This window comes from Typha latifolia, chromosome 7 (assembly GCF_019914945.1).
Source record: "Typha latifolia isolate L0001 chromosome 7, TyphaL0001v2, whole genome shotgun sequence".
Lineage (NCBI taxonomy): Eukaryota > Viridiplantae > Streptophyta > Magnoliopsida > Poales > Typhaceae > Typha > Typha latifolia.
The window spans coordinates 3,244,685-3,258,977 of record NC_133092.1 but is presented as its reverse complement, the minus strand read 5'-3'; the positions used below and the strand labels follow the sequence as shown (position 1 = coordinate 3,258,977).

Here is a 14,293-nt window from a genome sequence, read left to right as displayed (position 1 = left end):
AAAAAAAATTATGTTAGAATTTTTTTTAATATAAATATGTGTTGCATATCTACAATAAAATAAAATATTTTAATTTAAATATATATGTTAAATTAAGAGCATTTGAATTAATTCTTACTTTTTATTTGCATTTTATCGGAACTTTACATCGGAACAAAGATAGTTATTGCATTACTATTTTAGATTACAAGTAAGTATTATAATATACGACTCTAGATTAGAGGTACAATTTTAAGGGTAAGAATCTAAAATAACTATTCTAATTTTTTCTCAAAACAAATAAAGCCTTAGATATTAGAACAACAACGATAGTTTGAAAGATTTTGGAGGTTTCTTCACTTTGTGTTCTCACGATCAGAGTTGATCTTCTACGTTGTTTCTTGTTATTGTATAGTATTATGCTTTGTTTACTTATTTCCTTTGGGTTGCTATCTACGCTGTGCTAGCAGAGGTTATGCGGCCGGCCATCGGCTTAAAATTTCGAGTTAAATCTTTCCTCTCAATCCTATGATCACTGCATTTAGAAACAACTTTTGAGTCTCCTTGTACATATGTGCAATTATGTGCTCCCATTCCTTAGAACGTATTTATCAAAATTGTTGTATGATATGATGCTTAGGGTAATTCTTATGGACTGCGTTGATGCTGGCAATATTTGCATTGGCAGGCTTGTATTAGTTAGTGTCTTGAATTTATATAAAGTCTAGATGACTAAGTATTAGAGCTTGTTAAGGTTTAATATTTATCTCTCCCTCTTTTCTTTAACTGCAAGAAGACCTAACATAGCGTGGAAAAAATCAAAATTGAAACCATGCAAGTAAAAACAGTTTACAGAGTAAAACTTTTATTATATCATCGTATAAAAGTATTTATTAATTTCAATTAACATAATTTATCTGTAGCTGTTTTATTAAATGATATCAGTATGGTGTTACAGATGCATCTACCTCTATCAGACAAATAAAAAATTAATCCAACTTAGATTGGTGATGTCACATAACTTTGAATATTGTATCATATGGCCCTCAAGAGACGAGGCCCATTAATTAACAAGCGTGGAACTTTGTCTCCATTGATGCATCCAGCCATACATCCTTTTCTCCAACTGCTTCCCTTCTACTCCATTGCAATTACCCATCAAAACAAATACTATAGATCTGAGTGTTGACGAAAGAACTCCCAATAAGCAGTAGGAGAAGGCATGGCTGGGGTGGACAGAAAACTAGGGCTAGCCAGGGTGTTTTCTGCAAAATTCTCCTTGCCATGCTGCAGTTGCAAAGCTGGGCTGAGCTCATGCAAGAACTTGAGAAAGTTCACGTCCGTCAAGGGTGAGAAGAAGTTAGGAGAAATAGAAGGAAGAGAAGACGGCACTGGCGATAAAATTCCCGGATAAGATCCTATTCTGTCCACTATTCTTGTACCGCTATCAGTCCCTATCTGATCAATTAACTCGTTGTTGTCCGTCCGCGTCACCTGCCGTTCTGTTTCACTTCTTGATCTGAGCTCGGTCATGGCTAACTTAGCCGCAGGGGACAGCGGTACTTCTCCTCTTTTATCCGAGAAGGAAGTAGTAGTAGTAGTAGTAGTAGTAGAAGAAGAAGAAGAAGAAGATGATGTACCAGTTAAGCGTTGCACCAGCGACATGAACTCACTAGGGTTTGTGTGGATGACCTTCGGTGATATAGCGTAGATTATGACCGGCGGCCGTTGCTGACGGAGCGGCGCCACGGACGGCTTCTTGATCTTGCAGGATTCCTTGTGTACCTTGAGAGGCGCCGGCCGAGGGCCGCGGAGCTCTCGGCGCGGCGAGGAGCTTGAGTTGAAGAGCTCAGAATCCATGACACGTTATAGTATTGATGATGGAGAATTAAAAGAGGAGGAGGAGGAGGAAGTGAACAACGCCTTTGATAGGTGGTAGTTCAGGTAGATATAGAAAGCCAAGTTTTGATGTGTTAGCATACAAGTCAATGGAGTAATGGAGTGCATAATAATATGATAGTAAAAGCTAAAGGAAGGAAGGAAAAGAAAAAAAGGACCAGTGGCCATTGTGGATTTGTGAGGACCTTTTCCAGGGAGGCAATTTGGAGGACGTGGTGAGGGGACTCTATACACCAAGCAGCCTTTTATGGCTGATGCGCTCTTCTGAATGGTGGAGAAGTGGGCCTCCGTGGTGTTTCCATGGAGTTTGATGTTTGACAGTCAGTAGGCGGGTGCTGGGGTGTGGTCAGATTTCTAATTAAGACCCAAACAAACCTATTATTTCGTCTGATGTGGTCAATCGGTCGGTCAACATTTAGGACTTGGTCAGTGTGGAAGCCATCCACTCATAGCTCGTCATAATTGCTTCAAGATTCGTGTACTTCGTCTTGTTTTTTCTACCATGAATTAAATCTCAAGCAGAATAACCGACAAAATTTTCTCTAGATGATTCAAAAAAGTGGTGCATTTAAAGGTTCGACGAAGCCAATACTTTTTTATATAATAAGAGCGATGAAGAAAAACCTGATGCTTGACTAAGAATAATTTGCCTATCATCTTTTGCTCTTCGAACTCAAATTACAAGAATAATAATATTTTTTTTTCTAGCCAGTAGATCCTCCAACCTTAATTTGTCCTATTTCCTTGTCCCAACGATGGTTGCATTAGCTTTTGTTTTTCTTAACATGAGGCCTCCACGTGGCAAGCTGCCCTTGAGACTTGACTCGACCTAGACTTTTGGACAGACCTTGCAGTTTGTAACGTTTGGAGTTATACACACGTATCTATGTTGGTAGACAAATTGCATCCGTGATTTCCGAGGTCTAAAGCTCTGAAACTATACTTGAGGCCTTAAACGGGCTAAATATACGTGGGCTGGGATTTGCAATTTATATAAATGCCGATATTTTTAAGTTTGATTAATATAAGTTTAGAAAATAAAATGGAGTTTAGACATCTTTACAAATCTTAGCACTTCGGACATATATATCTCTACCTGCCCAATAGAAAATGCACAGGTATTAAAATAGGAGAGAATGCGAAGGCTAAAGTCAACTAAGAATAAGAAAACATTAGGTTAGGATTGGGCTTGCCGCTCTGCAGAGGATATGAAATATTGGGCTGGGCTAAGGTAAGCCCATTAATTAATTTCAGTATATTTTTAAGTCCTAAAGGAGCTTCCACTGACCCCTCGACCTCTTTAAATTTAGAAAAAAAATTGTGAAACTTTGAGCTTTATTTCTATATGCTCGGCGTCATAGATAAGATTTGGTTACATATAATAAGAAATATATACATGTGTGCCAGGGAGAATTATACAAAATTGTACGAGCAACAAAAGAGTCCACGAGGTTATGACCTATTGGCTTTGTAATAAGTAACTAGGAAAAGGCTATTGTTATTGTTTGTTTTTAATATATACCTTTTCTTTAATTGATATTTGTATTTATACCTAATATATACATTGACACTCTTCACTATTACTTTTTAGTAAATATTAGATTAAATCTCAATAATTTATCTTAACTAAAATATCTTTTATATCTAAATTGTTTAATTTAAATTGTGCGTTAATCGAAAAGGTATCCATTAAATAAATATCAACATTAGAAAGGTATGCATATAAAAATGATATTTTTGAAAGATAAACATAAAAAAAAAACTCTTTTATCAACATAAAAAAATACGAGCTCTTATTTAACGGTTAGCAAATGTAAGAGTATAATAGGAACAGTGAAAATTTTAAAATATAACCGGCTTAATATGTGATTACTTATTTTTAAATTATAATTTCTAAGTTGGCATAATTTAATGAGTTCTTTTGCATATATATTTATGCATATATCATTTTAAATTTTATATCTATACATATACCCTTCACATTATTCTTTGACAACTATATTATCTTAGTAATTTAATTTAGAGTAATGTATGTATATATATATATATAAAAGAATAAGGGTATTGCTATATTTCTATAACTAATTTGATGAAAGTTAATAAAATTCTTATCTCTTTGATTATTTTTTAATTACTTATATATATCTTTCATTAGTTTAAGATTGATTCAAACTAAAATTGATAATATATAGAGGTAAAAATTAAAATTAGATTATATACTATTAAGTGATATCTCCCTTTGTCAATGTCTAATCATATCTTTCACAATTATATTTAAAAGAGATATTTTAATTAAAAAAGGTAATATAGTTTAATTTTTTTAAAGTAATATAGTGTTGCAACCGATAACGACGGTATTGAATATAAAAACTGCTGTTAAAATAAAATTATAAATTTTAAAGAGGTATTAAAGTATTTGCTAAGACATAAGACAGAGAGTAACAATAGAATTAGAAGCACGACGTAACCATCTTAAAAAATATTCGGGAGGGGAATTAATTTATTGATGATAGGACACCACATCACCATCTCGATGGGTGTGCAGAGTTTGGAAGCAAAACCATGTGGAAGCTGCTGAGGAGGGTTGATGGTGGAATGGTCGTATCGAAGCAAGCAGCTTCTCACTGATATGAACTCAGAAGCCACACGTCTCTACGTACTGAGAGAGAGAGAGAGAGAGAGAGAGAGAGAGAGAGAGAGAGAGAGAGAGAGAGAGAGAGAGAGAGAGAGAGAAGAAGAGGAGAAGAGAAGACTTAATTATTGAAAGCAATTATCCACTGCTCCTTGCCGTCGATGAATGCCCATGCCGTCCATCCAAAGCATCGCCATGGATAAATGGATCCCCCCCTTTGTACCTTGACCCAAAGGTTTGCCCCAAGGAAGGGATATGGACAAAGCTCACGGCTTCCTTCACGTGCCCCTGCCCTAAAATAATGCCTCACTGCTCGGGCCCATCCATGCATGGACCCTTGGATAATGCACACTTGCTCTTATTTAATTACTTAGGCTCGACGTGGGTCTCTTTTTCTGGAAGAGAATTTTTAAGTTTTCTTTTAGAACTCTTCAAATAACTCCCACTTATCATTACATTCTTTAAGATACCGGAATTATCATATGACTTATTTTCGGATTGCCATTATGATTGATTTTTAACGAAGTACTCCTAAATAAATTATTACTAAAGTTATCGAATATATATAGATGATAAAATAACCCTCTCTTTTTAAGTTTATAATGTAACAATTTATCAATAGAATTTATTTCACATAATATTTTTTGTTATACTAGATTTTGTGTATTATATTTGATAGCTCTTAAATTGTTTTAATAGTTTTGAACAATGGCGTGTTAATTGTGAATTTTAGTGATAATTATATAAAATTCTCACTTTATATTTTAGTAATCTTGTGACCACATATCTGAGCTATTTATAAGCTGATTGGTAGCAAATTGCCCTTAAAGTTAGACTATGGTTTATTTAACTCTAGGAATGTAATTATAAAATTACCCCTGAAATACTTTCTAATATAAACTGCACAAACCGAATTTACCAAAAATACCCTTGAAAATTACCCCAAAATAGGGTATTTTTGGTATTAAAAAAAGGTAAACTTAGTCTACTTAACGGCATATTAATTTCTGTTTAGATACTACTTTGCAAGAGACTATTAGCTGAAGTTATCTTAGAGTATGATATGAGAAGTATAAGCAGAAAGGAGAGGTTGGATTTCCTTTTTTAATTAAATTTCTTACTGAACTTTAACTTTTTCATTCTCCTTATCTCTGATTTACCTAGTGATGAGTGGAAATATAGGAGGAAATTGAGAAATAGATGGATGGTTTGGTGAGAGCAATGACTACTGTTGCTTGTGGAAGTGTATCGCCTAGCTACCAACTTAGATGAATAATTGCAAAAATAAAAGAAGTAGCTAACTAAAGGAAAGACAAATGGTGGTTGAGAAGATTGTCCTCCAAAAGGCTAAAACACTACTAGATTTCACCCACATGTATCATATTTACAATCTCTTACTATGATCACTCCAATCAAATGTGAAGTAGATAGGAAAATGGCAAGACAATGGCAGATGCAGCTCTAGCAATGAGAAAAACAACCCAATCTAAGAATTGACTGCCCTATTGCATGCAAGAAGCGTCAGTTCCTCAAGAGTGGGTGAGGGCAATCAATGAAGGGAAGAAGAAGAAGAGGTCACTTTCTTGAAGGCCCACCAACCTCGAGGGTTTTGTCAAATTTTAGCAGCCCGTCTCTGTCGATCTCGCCATGGACGTTCTTGTCGAGTCTCATTGATCCAGTGATGGATGGGTTAATTAAGAGTTAGGGATGGACCACATCGATCGATCGGGAAATGGTAGGTAATCAATGTAACAGCTCCAGATTGTTCAAGCCTTCGTAAGTTCATTCTTTGTTAGAAAAATTTACATCTAAGTAGGGAAAAATTCATACGGTCATAATGTTGGGTAGGATCCACCTGTTGGATCTAAAGATTTTTTTTTTTCTTTTGTTTTTTGTTTTTGTGTTTAAAGGAATTATACTGGAGGTAGAAAGTTTTCTTTTGAGATTTCTATATCTGGTAGGAAATATGAAGATTTGGAGGCTACTTATAAACCATCGAAGGCTATTTGACAAATGATTTCGATGCCCCGAGTATGAAGGCAGTTGGTGTTTGCCTGGAAATTTATAACAGCGACCTATCTTTAGGTTTGAAGACTTCCATATGCTTACATGAAATGGAATTTTCATGAAATTAAGATTTGGCTTATCTATTTTATATAAGAATTTTAGGTGAGGAATTTTTATTTGGATTTGGCTTTACTGATTTACTTGTTGCCCCGACACCGGATCCAGCACCAGCTTCCAAGCCAATGAGGAGCTCACTGGCCATGGCAATGGCGAGAGAAGGTTACTACTAGAGGAGAAAGAAGAAGAGAGCGAACCCTAGCAGAGCTGGATTTTAGATTTAGTTATAGGGAGGTTGGCAGTAGTAAGACTCGATGCAAAATATTGAATCAATTGATCCGGTAATTTATTATTTTTTAATCTCTTCCATGATTGAGAACTCCATATCCGATTATGCACAACTAACTTTACACAAGTGAAACATCGTGAATTAGAGGGAGCACTCGTTACTTTCTCTCCTCTTCTTGTTAGTAGTGTTAGTGCGATCGAATGTTTCTCTACCATCCTCATTGAATGCGATCAAAGACACGTTGTACCAAAGCTTTTAAGTACTTGATTCTTGTTGTCTCTTCTCTTGGTTTGATCAATTCCACGTAGTACTCTTACTTTAGGTGAAAACTCTCATGTTAAGAGAGTTAACAGTGTTACCTACTCATGGTACGAAGTACAATAATATGAAGCAGTACTACTGCAGAAATGAAATGCATCTTGAATACGAAATAACGAGAACATAGCTAGCGTTGAAAATATATACCAACGATAATTTTAGGCCAAAGTGCATGGATTTGATAACAACGATAATTTTTCTATACGTAACAATCATAGTCTCGGACTTGCAGATGATGTCTGCCTTTTACCTATGTATTATTGCATGGACCACAACAAAAAGAAAAAAATCTTTGGACATGAAGGAGCTTTTGGTAGTACAATGTCTAGCTCTAAAACATCATCTTATTCGATATAATTTCTCCGATCTCTTAAGTGGGAGAAAATTATTAGCTATAAAGTTTGTTGAGGTCATGCCTCCATTCATTGATTTGAATCCTAAATTCACCTAGCTAGAGCTTAGCTGTCGGATCCAAACCCGTGGTGAATGAGGTCCGACAGAGTCACAATCTATACATCCAGATGACATCATATGACTAGCTCTGATCCTGTGGACCACTTGGAACTGGGAGACCACTTTGGATCAAATGTGGCAACATGGACAGCACGTGTTCGCCCAATTCTAGATCAAAGCTGTCATCTAGGTTGTTCCTTATCAGCAGGACTTTTCATCCTGACTAATCCTCACTTGCCTATTGCTACGTACCTTCCAAATTAACTCGTGGTCCACTTCATTAAGTCACGATTTCGTTTAGTTCATTATGTGTATATATATATATATATATATACACACATACAAGGGACTTCATCTATATTTCAAAATTTATATGTACTAAATTGAGAAGATTTTGTTGAGCAATCTCCAAATTTCTTACACCCATCGTTTCCCGTGCTCCGGAGGAATAAAGAGACTTGATACCGAGGGGATTGTCTCCCCTGCGCGACCCCCCAATCCGGAACTAGATTTCATCCTGGTCCACCACCCATCTGCCGCCACGTATACTAGGCAACGGCACGGCCTACCCGCCTACGGAGAAGTGACCACTACCTCCGCACCGTCCACTTCCCCATCCATCCAACCACTAAACAAAAACAAAGCTCCTTTCCTAAGCTAACCAATACAGTACACTAAGAAGAGTAATTACGGCACAATTTATTCGTTTTATTAATTATACCGTGATGACCATAAAAATAGTACGATCGAAGTGATAGAAATATATAGAGACTTTTGGGTAGATCCTGGGTACTCGTGGCTTAGAAGTCAAAGAAGTCACATCCCTAGGTCGGGCTGAAAGCCAAGCCCAAATCGATGTGGTACTAACTCACATGCACATGCATCGCTAAGTAACCAAACCTCCTAATCTCCTATACCATTTGTTGCAAATAAAGCCAGCCTACCCCTCTCCCCTCTCCCCCTCTTCCCCCCTCCTCTCTCTCTCTCTCTCTCTCTCTCTCTCTCTCTCCCCCCTACTCATGCAATGTTGTCTTCTCGCGAAAACCTCCTCCCTTACCCCTCCCGGCCGATGACGGCGGTGGACCGCCGGTGGAAGCCGAACGTCGAGATGGCGCCCAACTGCCCGAGATGCGATTCCTCTAATACCAAGTTTTGCTACTACAACAACTACAGCTTGAGCCAGCCTCGTTACTTCTGCAAGGGCTGCAGGAGGTATTGGACTAAGGGCGGGTCCCTTCGCAACGTTCCGGTCGGCGGAGGGTGCCGCAAGAACCGGCGAGGGAAGCCGGTGAGGTTACCCACCGACCCGGTTGCCGCCACATCTCGTAACGGCCCGACACCGGGCCCAATCCGGCCCGATCTCGCGCTCGATGGCATAGTGGGGAATTCCAACTCTTGCCGCCCTACCGCCGCCGACGGCTCCACGATTGACCTGGCCATGTTGTACGCCAAGTTCTTGAATCCGTGCACGGAGCTGGAGGGTGATAACGTTGGCATGGAGTTCACCGGAGGGATCAACGAGGCCTTCGACGCGTTCGGGGGTCACCAGATGGCTGTGACGTTGCCGGATAATGATGGATTCATAGAGTGCAACGGAACAAGTGAGCATATCGTCGGAGAGATGAATTTCTCTATGGATTCAAGTTGCTATGAGTCACTTGCATATCCCATAGCAGGTAACATCAACAATGTTAACTTGCTGTCATCCAATTGCTCACTCGCTCCAATGTTAGCTTGGGATGCAACCAAGAACCAATCCTTGGAATCGATCCCGGAAGACAGCATGGCTCTTCATCAGAACATAATTGCGAGTGATTGGAGTGCATTGGACTGCTCAGCTCTGGAGGCTTTCTATATAGGTCCTAAATGATTAAGATTTGTATACGTATGCGTGTTCTTAACTAATTCCGCTTCTTGATTTTTATTTCAAAGGTTACAGATTAAGATGTGGAGAGAGTGGGATTAGATGGTGATCGATTAAGGTTCTTCGCATGAGAAGATTTATGTAGTAGGATGTACACTTGTGAAATGAGAATACATGCAATAAAAATGCCACATTTCCTTGGCAATTTAATTGTAATTGCTAACCGGATCTAATTACTTTTGTCCTCTCTTTGGTGGCAATTGAGCATTAGTTTTTATGGTGGCATGATGTACTGTGGACCCTATTCTAAAATGTGACTAGTCACAATAGACAGTGACTTGAACAGTATCAAACTCAGAGAGAGAGAGAGAGAGAGAGAGAGAGATTTCTTGTTTTCTTGTGGAAGAGATCATAGACCACATCAGTTCCATCTCATTCGGACCTACTTCTATAGGATGTGGGTGTTCTTGCTGATAAGAAAGATACACTTGGGATTCCATTTACCTATTCACAACTTCTACGTGAAAAAAGTGGCCATTTATCACATTGATTGAGCAATCAAATCATTAGCTCCAACGTTATTGAAGGAGACTATTTTTTTTTTGTTTTAATAAGGATCATAAATTGAAAGAAGCAAGTTTATCAAATTTAGACCTAGTAATCTATAGCAGTTTCATTTTCACTTAAAACTATTTTTGCTATGTGAGACATTATTCATAAGGAAATCATGATAAAATGATATTTGCAGTTTGCTGATTTGCAAGCATGTCCCATACTCCTTTACTTGCCCTGTTATTCTAATTTATTCCTTTCATAATCATTATTTATACATTTTTATTATTGAATTGCAACTAAACACTAAATATATGAATGAAAAAATATTTAATTACATTCTGTCCTCTCTTAATTATCACTCCATATCACTTGCACCATCTCATGGAAAAAGTGGACACGTATATTCCATAGATTATCTAGTTGTATCCCTAAGTCTCTTTGTTAAAAATTTAAAAAATTAATTCATTATAAATAATATTAAAATTTTGATAAAATAATTAGATGGACAAAAATATTCTTAATGACTTTTTTCTTTCCCTTTCTTTTTTTTCTTATATCATTTTCTTATTTTCTTTTCTCTTTTCCTATATCATCTCTTCTCTTATAGGAAAAGACAGCGGAGCAATGAGATGCGAGATAAGGGTATAAGTAGAGTTTTGAAGGAATTAGAGAGATTATTATTATAGAAGTCATTAACGGAGAAGATGAAAGGTAATTTTTAAACATTATTCCTAACAAAATCTTTAACAATATATCGATGAAAAAAGCTTAGTAATACACTTAGGTAGTTAGAGTAAAAATAAAACCGAGCAATAGTTGAGGAGGTCAAAATATAACTGACCCTAAAAATAAGCACTCAATTATAAATATAAAAAATAGTGCTATCCTTCAATTCCCTTATTCTGGGTTTCCCTTAATACTAGATATTATCTTATCATTTTCTCCTTTTCATCTGGAAGCTTTGACTTTGATCATAGAAAACTTGATCACTGGGCATGAAGTAATCAATCTCGGGATTTGCCCTTCAACGGACTCGGCAGTTAGGGCACGCACATGAACATGCATGATCCAAGAAATTAATTGGCCCATGATCCGAGAAAGATTAGAATTAGTACTTATCGTAACCTGAAGACTACACGTATACACTTGAAGGCAATGCATTTGAGCCAAGTATATATAAATATATGTGTGTGTGTGTGTGTGTATGTATTCCCATTTTAAGTTTATCTAACAGTTGTATCTGAGTGGTAAGGCCATTAAATTTAGGCCAACTATGGTGAGGGGTGGCAATTGATGAATTGATTTAGGTTATATTCTACGGAATAAACTTCTAAGCAATCTTAATTATATAATTTATTGGACTGTATTCAAGTATCAACGTATACCCGTAGCATTGATATTTCTAGGTGTAATCTCCTTGTATATAAGTTTATTTTCAGGGAAATTATGAAGAACTTTCTATAAGAAATGTTTCTTTTCTCAGCTTAAAAACATTACGGTGTTAGTCTACATAATATATGATTACCATATGATGAGTTAAATTAACTATGGATGCATAATAATGACCTTAATAACTATTTGTAAATTGATTGTATAAGGAATTAGGGATAGACAGACCTTATTGAAAGGTGTCTTTATTATATATTTTTTGGAGAATATATATTATGTTAGTAGCTATTAAATTAGAGATTTTTTCAGATAATAAAAATAAAAATTCAAGAATTAGGGTATTTCCTTATAAATTTTTAGTTATTTTATTTTATTTTGGGGGGATATAGAAGATATACCGAGTTTGGATGATAAAGATCTGAAAAAGAATCCATTTAAATCTACCAAGAAATTAGTCTTTGCATATTGGATTATCATGAAGATAACGTATTAGACGTGGAGTTATTTGGGACTTTGTTTTTTAATTGTTTGACTTCTTTTGTCTCTTGATGTTGTTGGACTAAGACCACTGCACAGTACTAATTGACAGATCTACTGGTCAACTAGCAATTGTTTACACAAATAGATTGTATTAGTGTCACTTCTCCTACTTTAATTAAACATAGATAAACGCTCAAATCGAAACTTGTCATAAAAGTATCAGCTTCCTTGCCGGCCTTGGGAAATTTAATTTTAAATGGTGGCAAAATTCTTAGCAGATGAATGAATGAGATGGCGTTCATTTTTTATTTTATTTTTAAATTTTCTTATGCCATGTTACATCGATTAGTGTGATACGTTCTTGTACGTGGTGCTCGATGCCATAAAAATATCATGCATGCATGCGTTTACGTTTGGTTAATTTGCTTGCTCTACAACAAAACTGCTACGTTGCTGTATACGTACTTGTTATTCACTCGTTTGAATGTTAATCGTATCATATTTAATAAGCTGTTTTGATGTTTGACTTAGTTCTCATACACATATATTAAAATGGGGATCTATATTTGTAGCTTTAACTAGAAGACTTTGATCTAATATTTCTCGAACAAACTATGACAAAGTAATTATGCTGGGCTGTATCTACTTGGGCCACCAATAAATTGGATTGGGCCTTGCTGTGTTTAGTACGACTACAAACCCATTTGAGGTTTTCTAGGTATATAACTATATAAGAGCGAAGAAAGATGGTATGTATGAGAAATTTATCATACCTGTGCTTAAGAAAACTACTTTAAATTAACCTATTTGCATATAGATTATACACATCTTTATCTGTCATGGCCTATGAAAATTATGACTATTATTGCAAAATTATTTGCTATTACTGTTTCATATTTTGCTGCTAAGTTATAACAGATGGTTGTCGTTAAGATACAAATGCTATATTTAATGTTAATAGTTACATGCGAGAGCAATAAATTATAATTAAAAATCCTTATTAATTTACCAATATATAAAACAGTATACAAGTGATTCATAATATTAGAAGAAAAATAAAGAGGAAACACTCTATTAAGATATATATTGGTGAATATGTAATTTGAGAAATATATTATTAATACCCATATATATATATATATATATATATATATATATATATTATCACACCGAAAATACAATTGAATTGGTAACGAGCTATGCCATCCAGTCAGGTTACTATGAATCGACAAAATTGCTCTTTTTTTAATGAAACTACAAAAATTATCCTTAATATTCAACAATTATATTATTTACCCTAAGTATAATTTAGTCCTAAAATTTAAAATAATTATATTTTAAAATTAAAACTGTAATTAATTTTTTGTTTTTAAATTACTATAAATATATTTATTTAAAAAGGAGGAGAAAAAAAAAAGATTTAAGATAGCATTCAAAGTGGATGGGGTTAGGTTGCCTTTAATTCCTCGTCAAATTCATCCATGTGCTCCTATTTATTTTTATTCTTCTCCGCTGCTCCAACGCTGCCCTAACCCATCACGCATCCCGCCTTGAAACATTAATATCCACACCACTTATATAATAATAATAATATATATATATATATAGAGAGAGAGAGAGAGAGAGAGAGAGAGAGAGAGAGAGAGAGAAAGAGAGAGAGCTTGCTTTAGCTCAGAGAGATAAGATATGAATTAAATTATATTAGTTTCAGACTATTAAATTTTGATCTAGTAATTCATATCATCTTTTACCCTCTTAGGATTATTCTAAGCGAGTCTTCCAATCATACTCTACTCTTATTTAATTTAAACTTAAATTAAGCTTGTTTTAAAGCTCCAACCTCATATTCAAATTAGTTTTAAACACCGAGCTCTCGGCAACGTTCGATCCAATAACGCATACTAATCGTGTTCATTTCGACTAAGTATGACCACTTTGAATTAAAACAATTTAAGTTGTATTTCGTTAATCAATGTCGGCGTTGGACGTAGGTAGACGAGTCCTTGGAGTGACGGAAATCAAAACTAGAAGGTTATTTGAATTTGGGAAAGAAATGGAAGTCAGAAAGGAAGAACTCCTTCCTGTTACAAGTTTTGTTTCACAAAATTTAAATTTTTATGGGAAGAAGAAGTCAAACAGTAACGATTGCACTCCGATTGAGTTGGCTTAGAAATTTGTACAACTATGTCGGCCATGCACATGGATCCTCTCACCGCCCTCGTAAAAGTCCACCTCTTCTCTTCTACCAATACTTTTTTTAAAACACGTACAACTTTTGTCATTTTTTATTATCCTACAACTAGATTTCCGTTACTTACAATAACTAACGTAGAAAAATGCTTTTCCTTTCTCATTTATATCGACTTCCGAG

At 35.6% G+C, this 14,293-nt stretch overlaps 1 protein-coding gene across 1 annotated transcript; it reads left to right on the top strand.

The window, feature by feature from the left end:
* The first annotated feature begins 8,650 nt into the window (after window positions 1-8,650).
* LOC140792467 (dof zinc finger protein DOF1.1-like) lies at window positions 8,651-9,714 on the top strand. The gene has a single exon (XM_073143491.1). The coding sequence runs from the start codon at window positions 8,659-8,661 to the stop codon at window positions 9,502-9,504; it is 846 nt and encodes a 281-aa protein (XP_072999592.1). The 5' UTR covers window positions 8,651-8,658; the 3' UTR covers window positions 9,505-9,714.
* The last annotated feature ends 4,579 nt before the right edge of the window (window positions 9,715-14,293 follow it).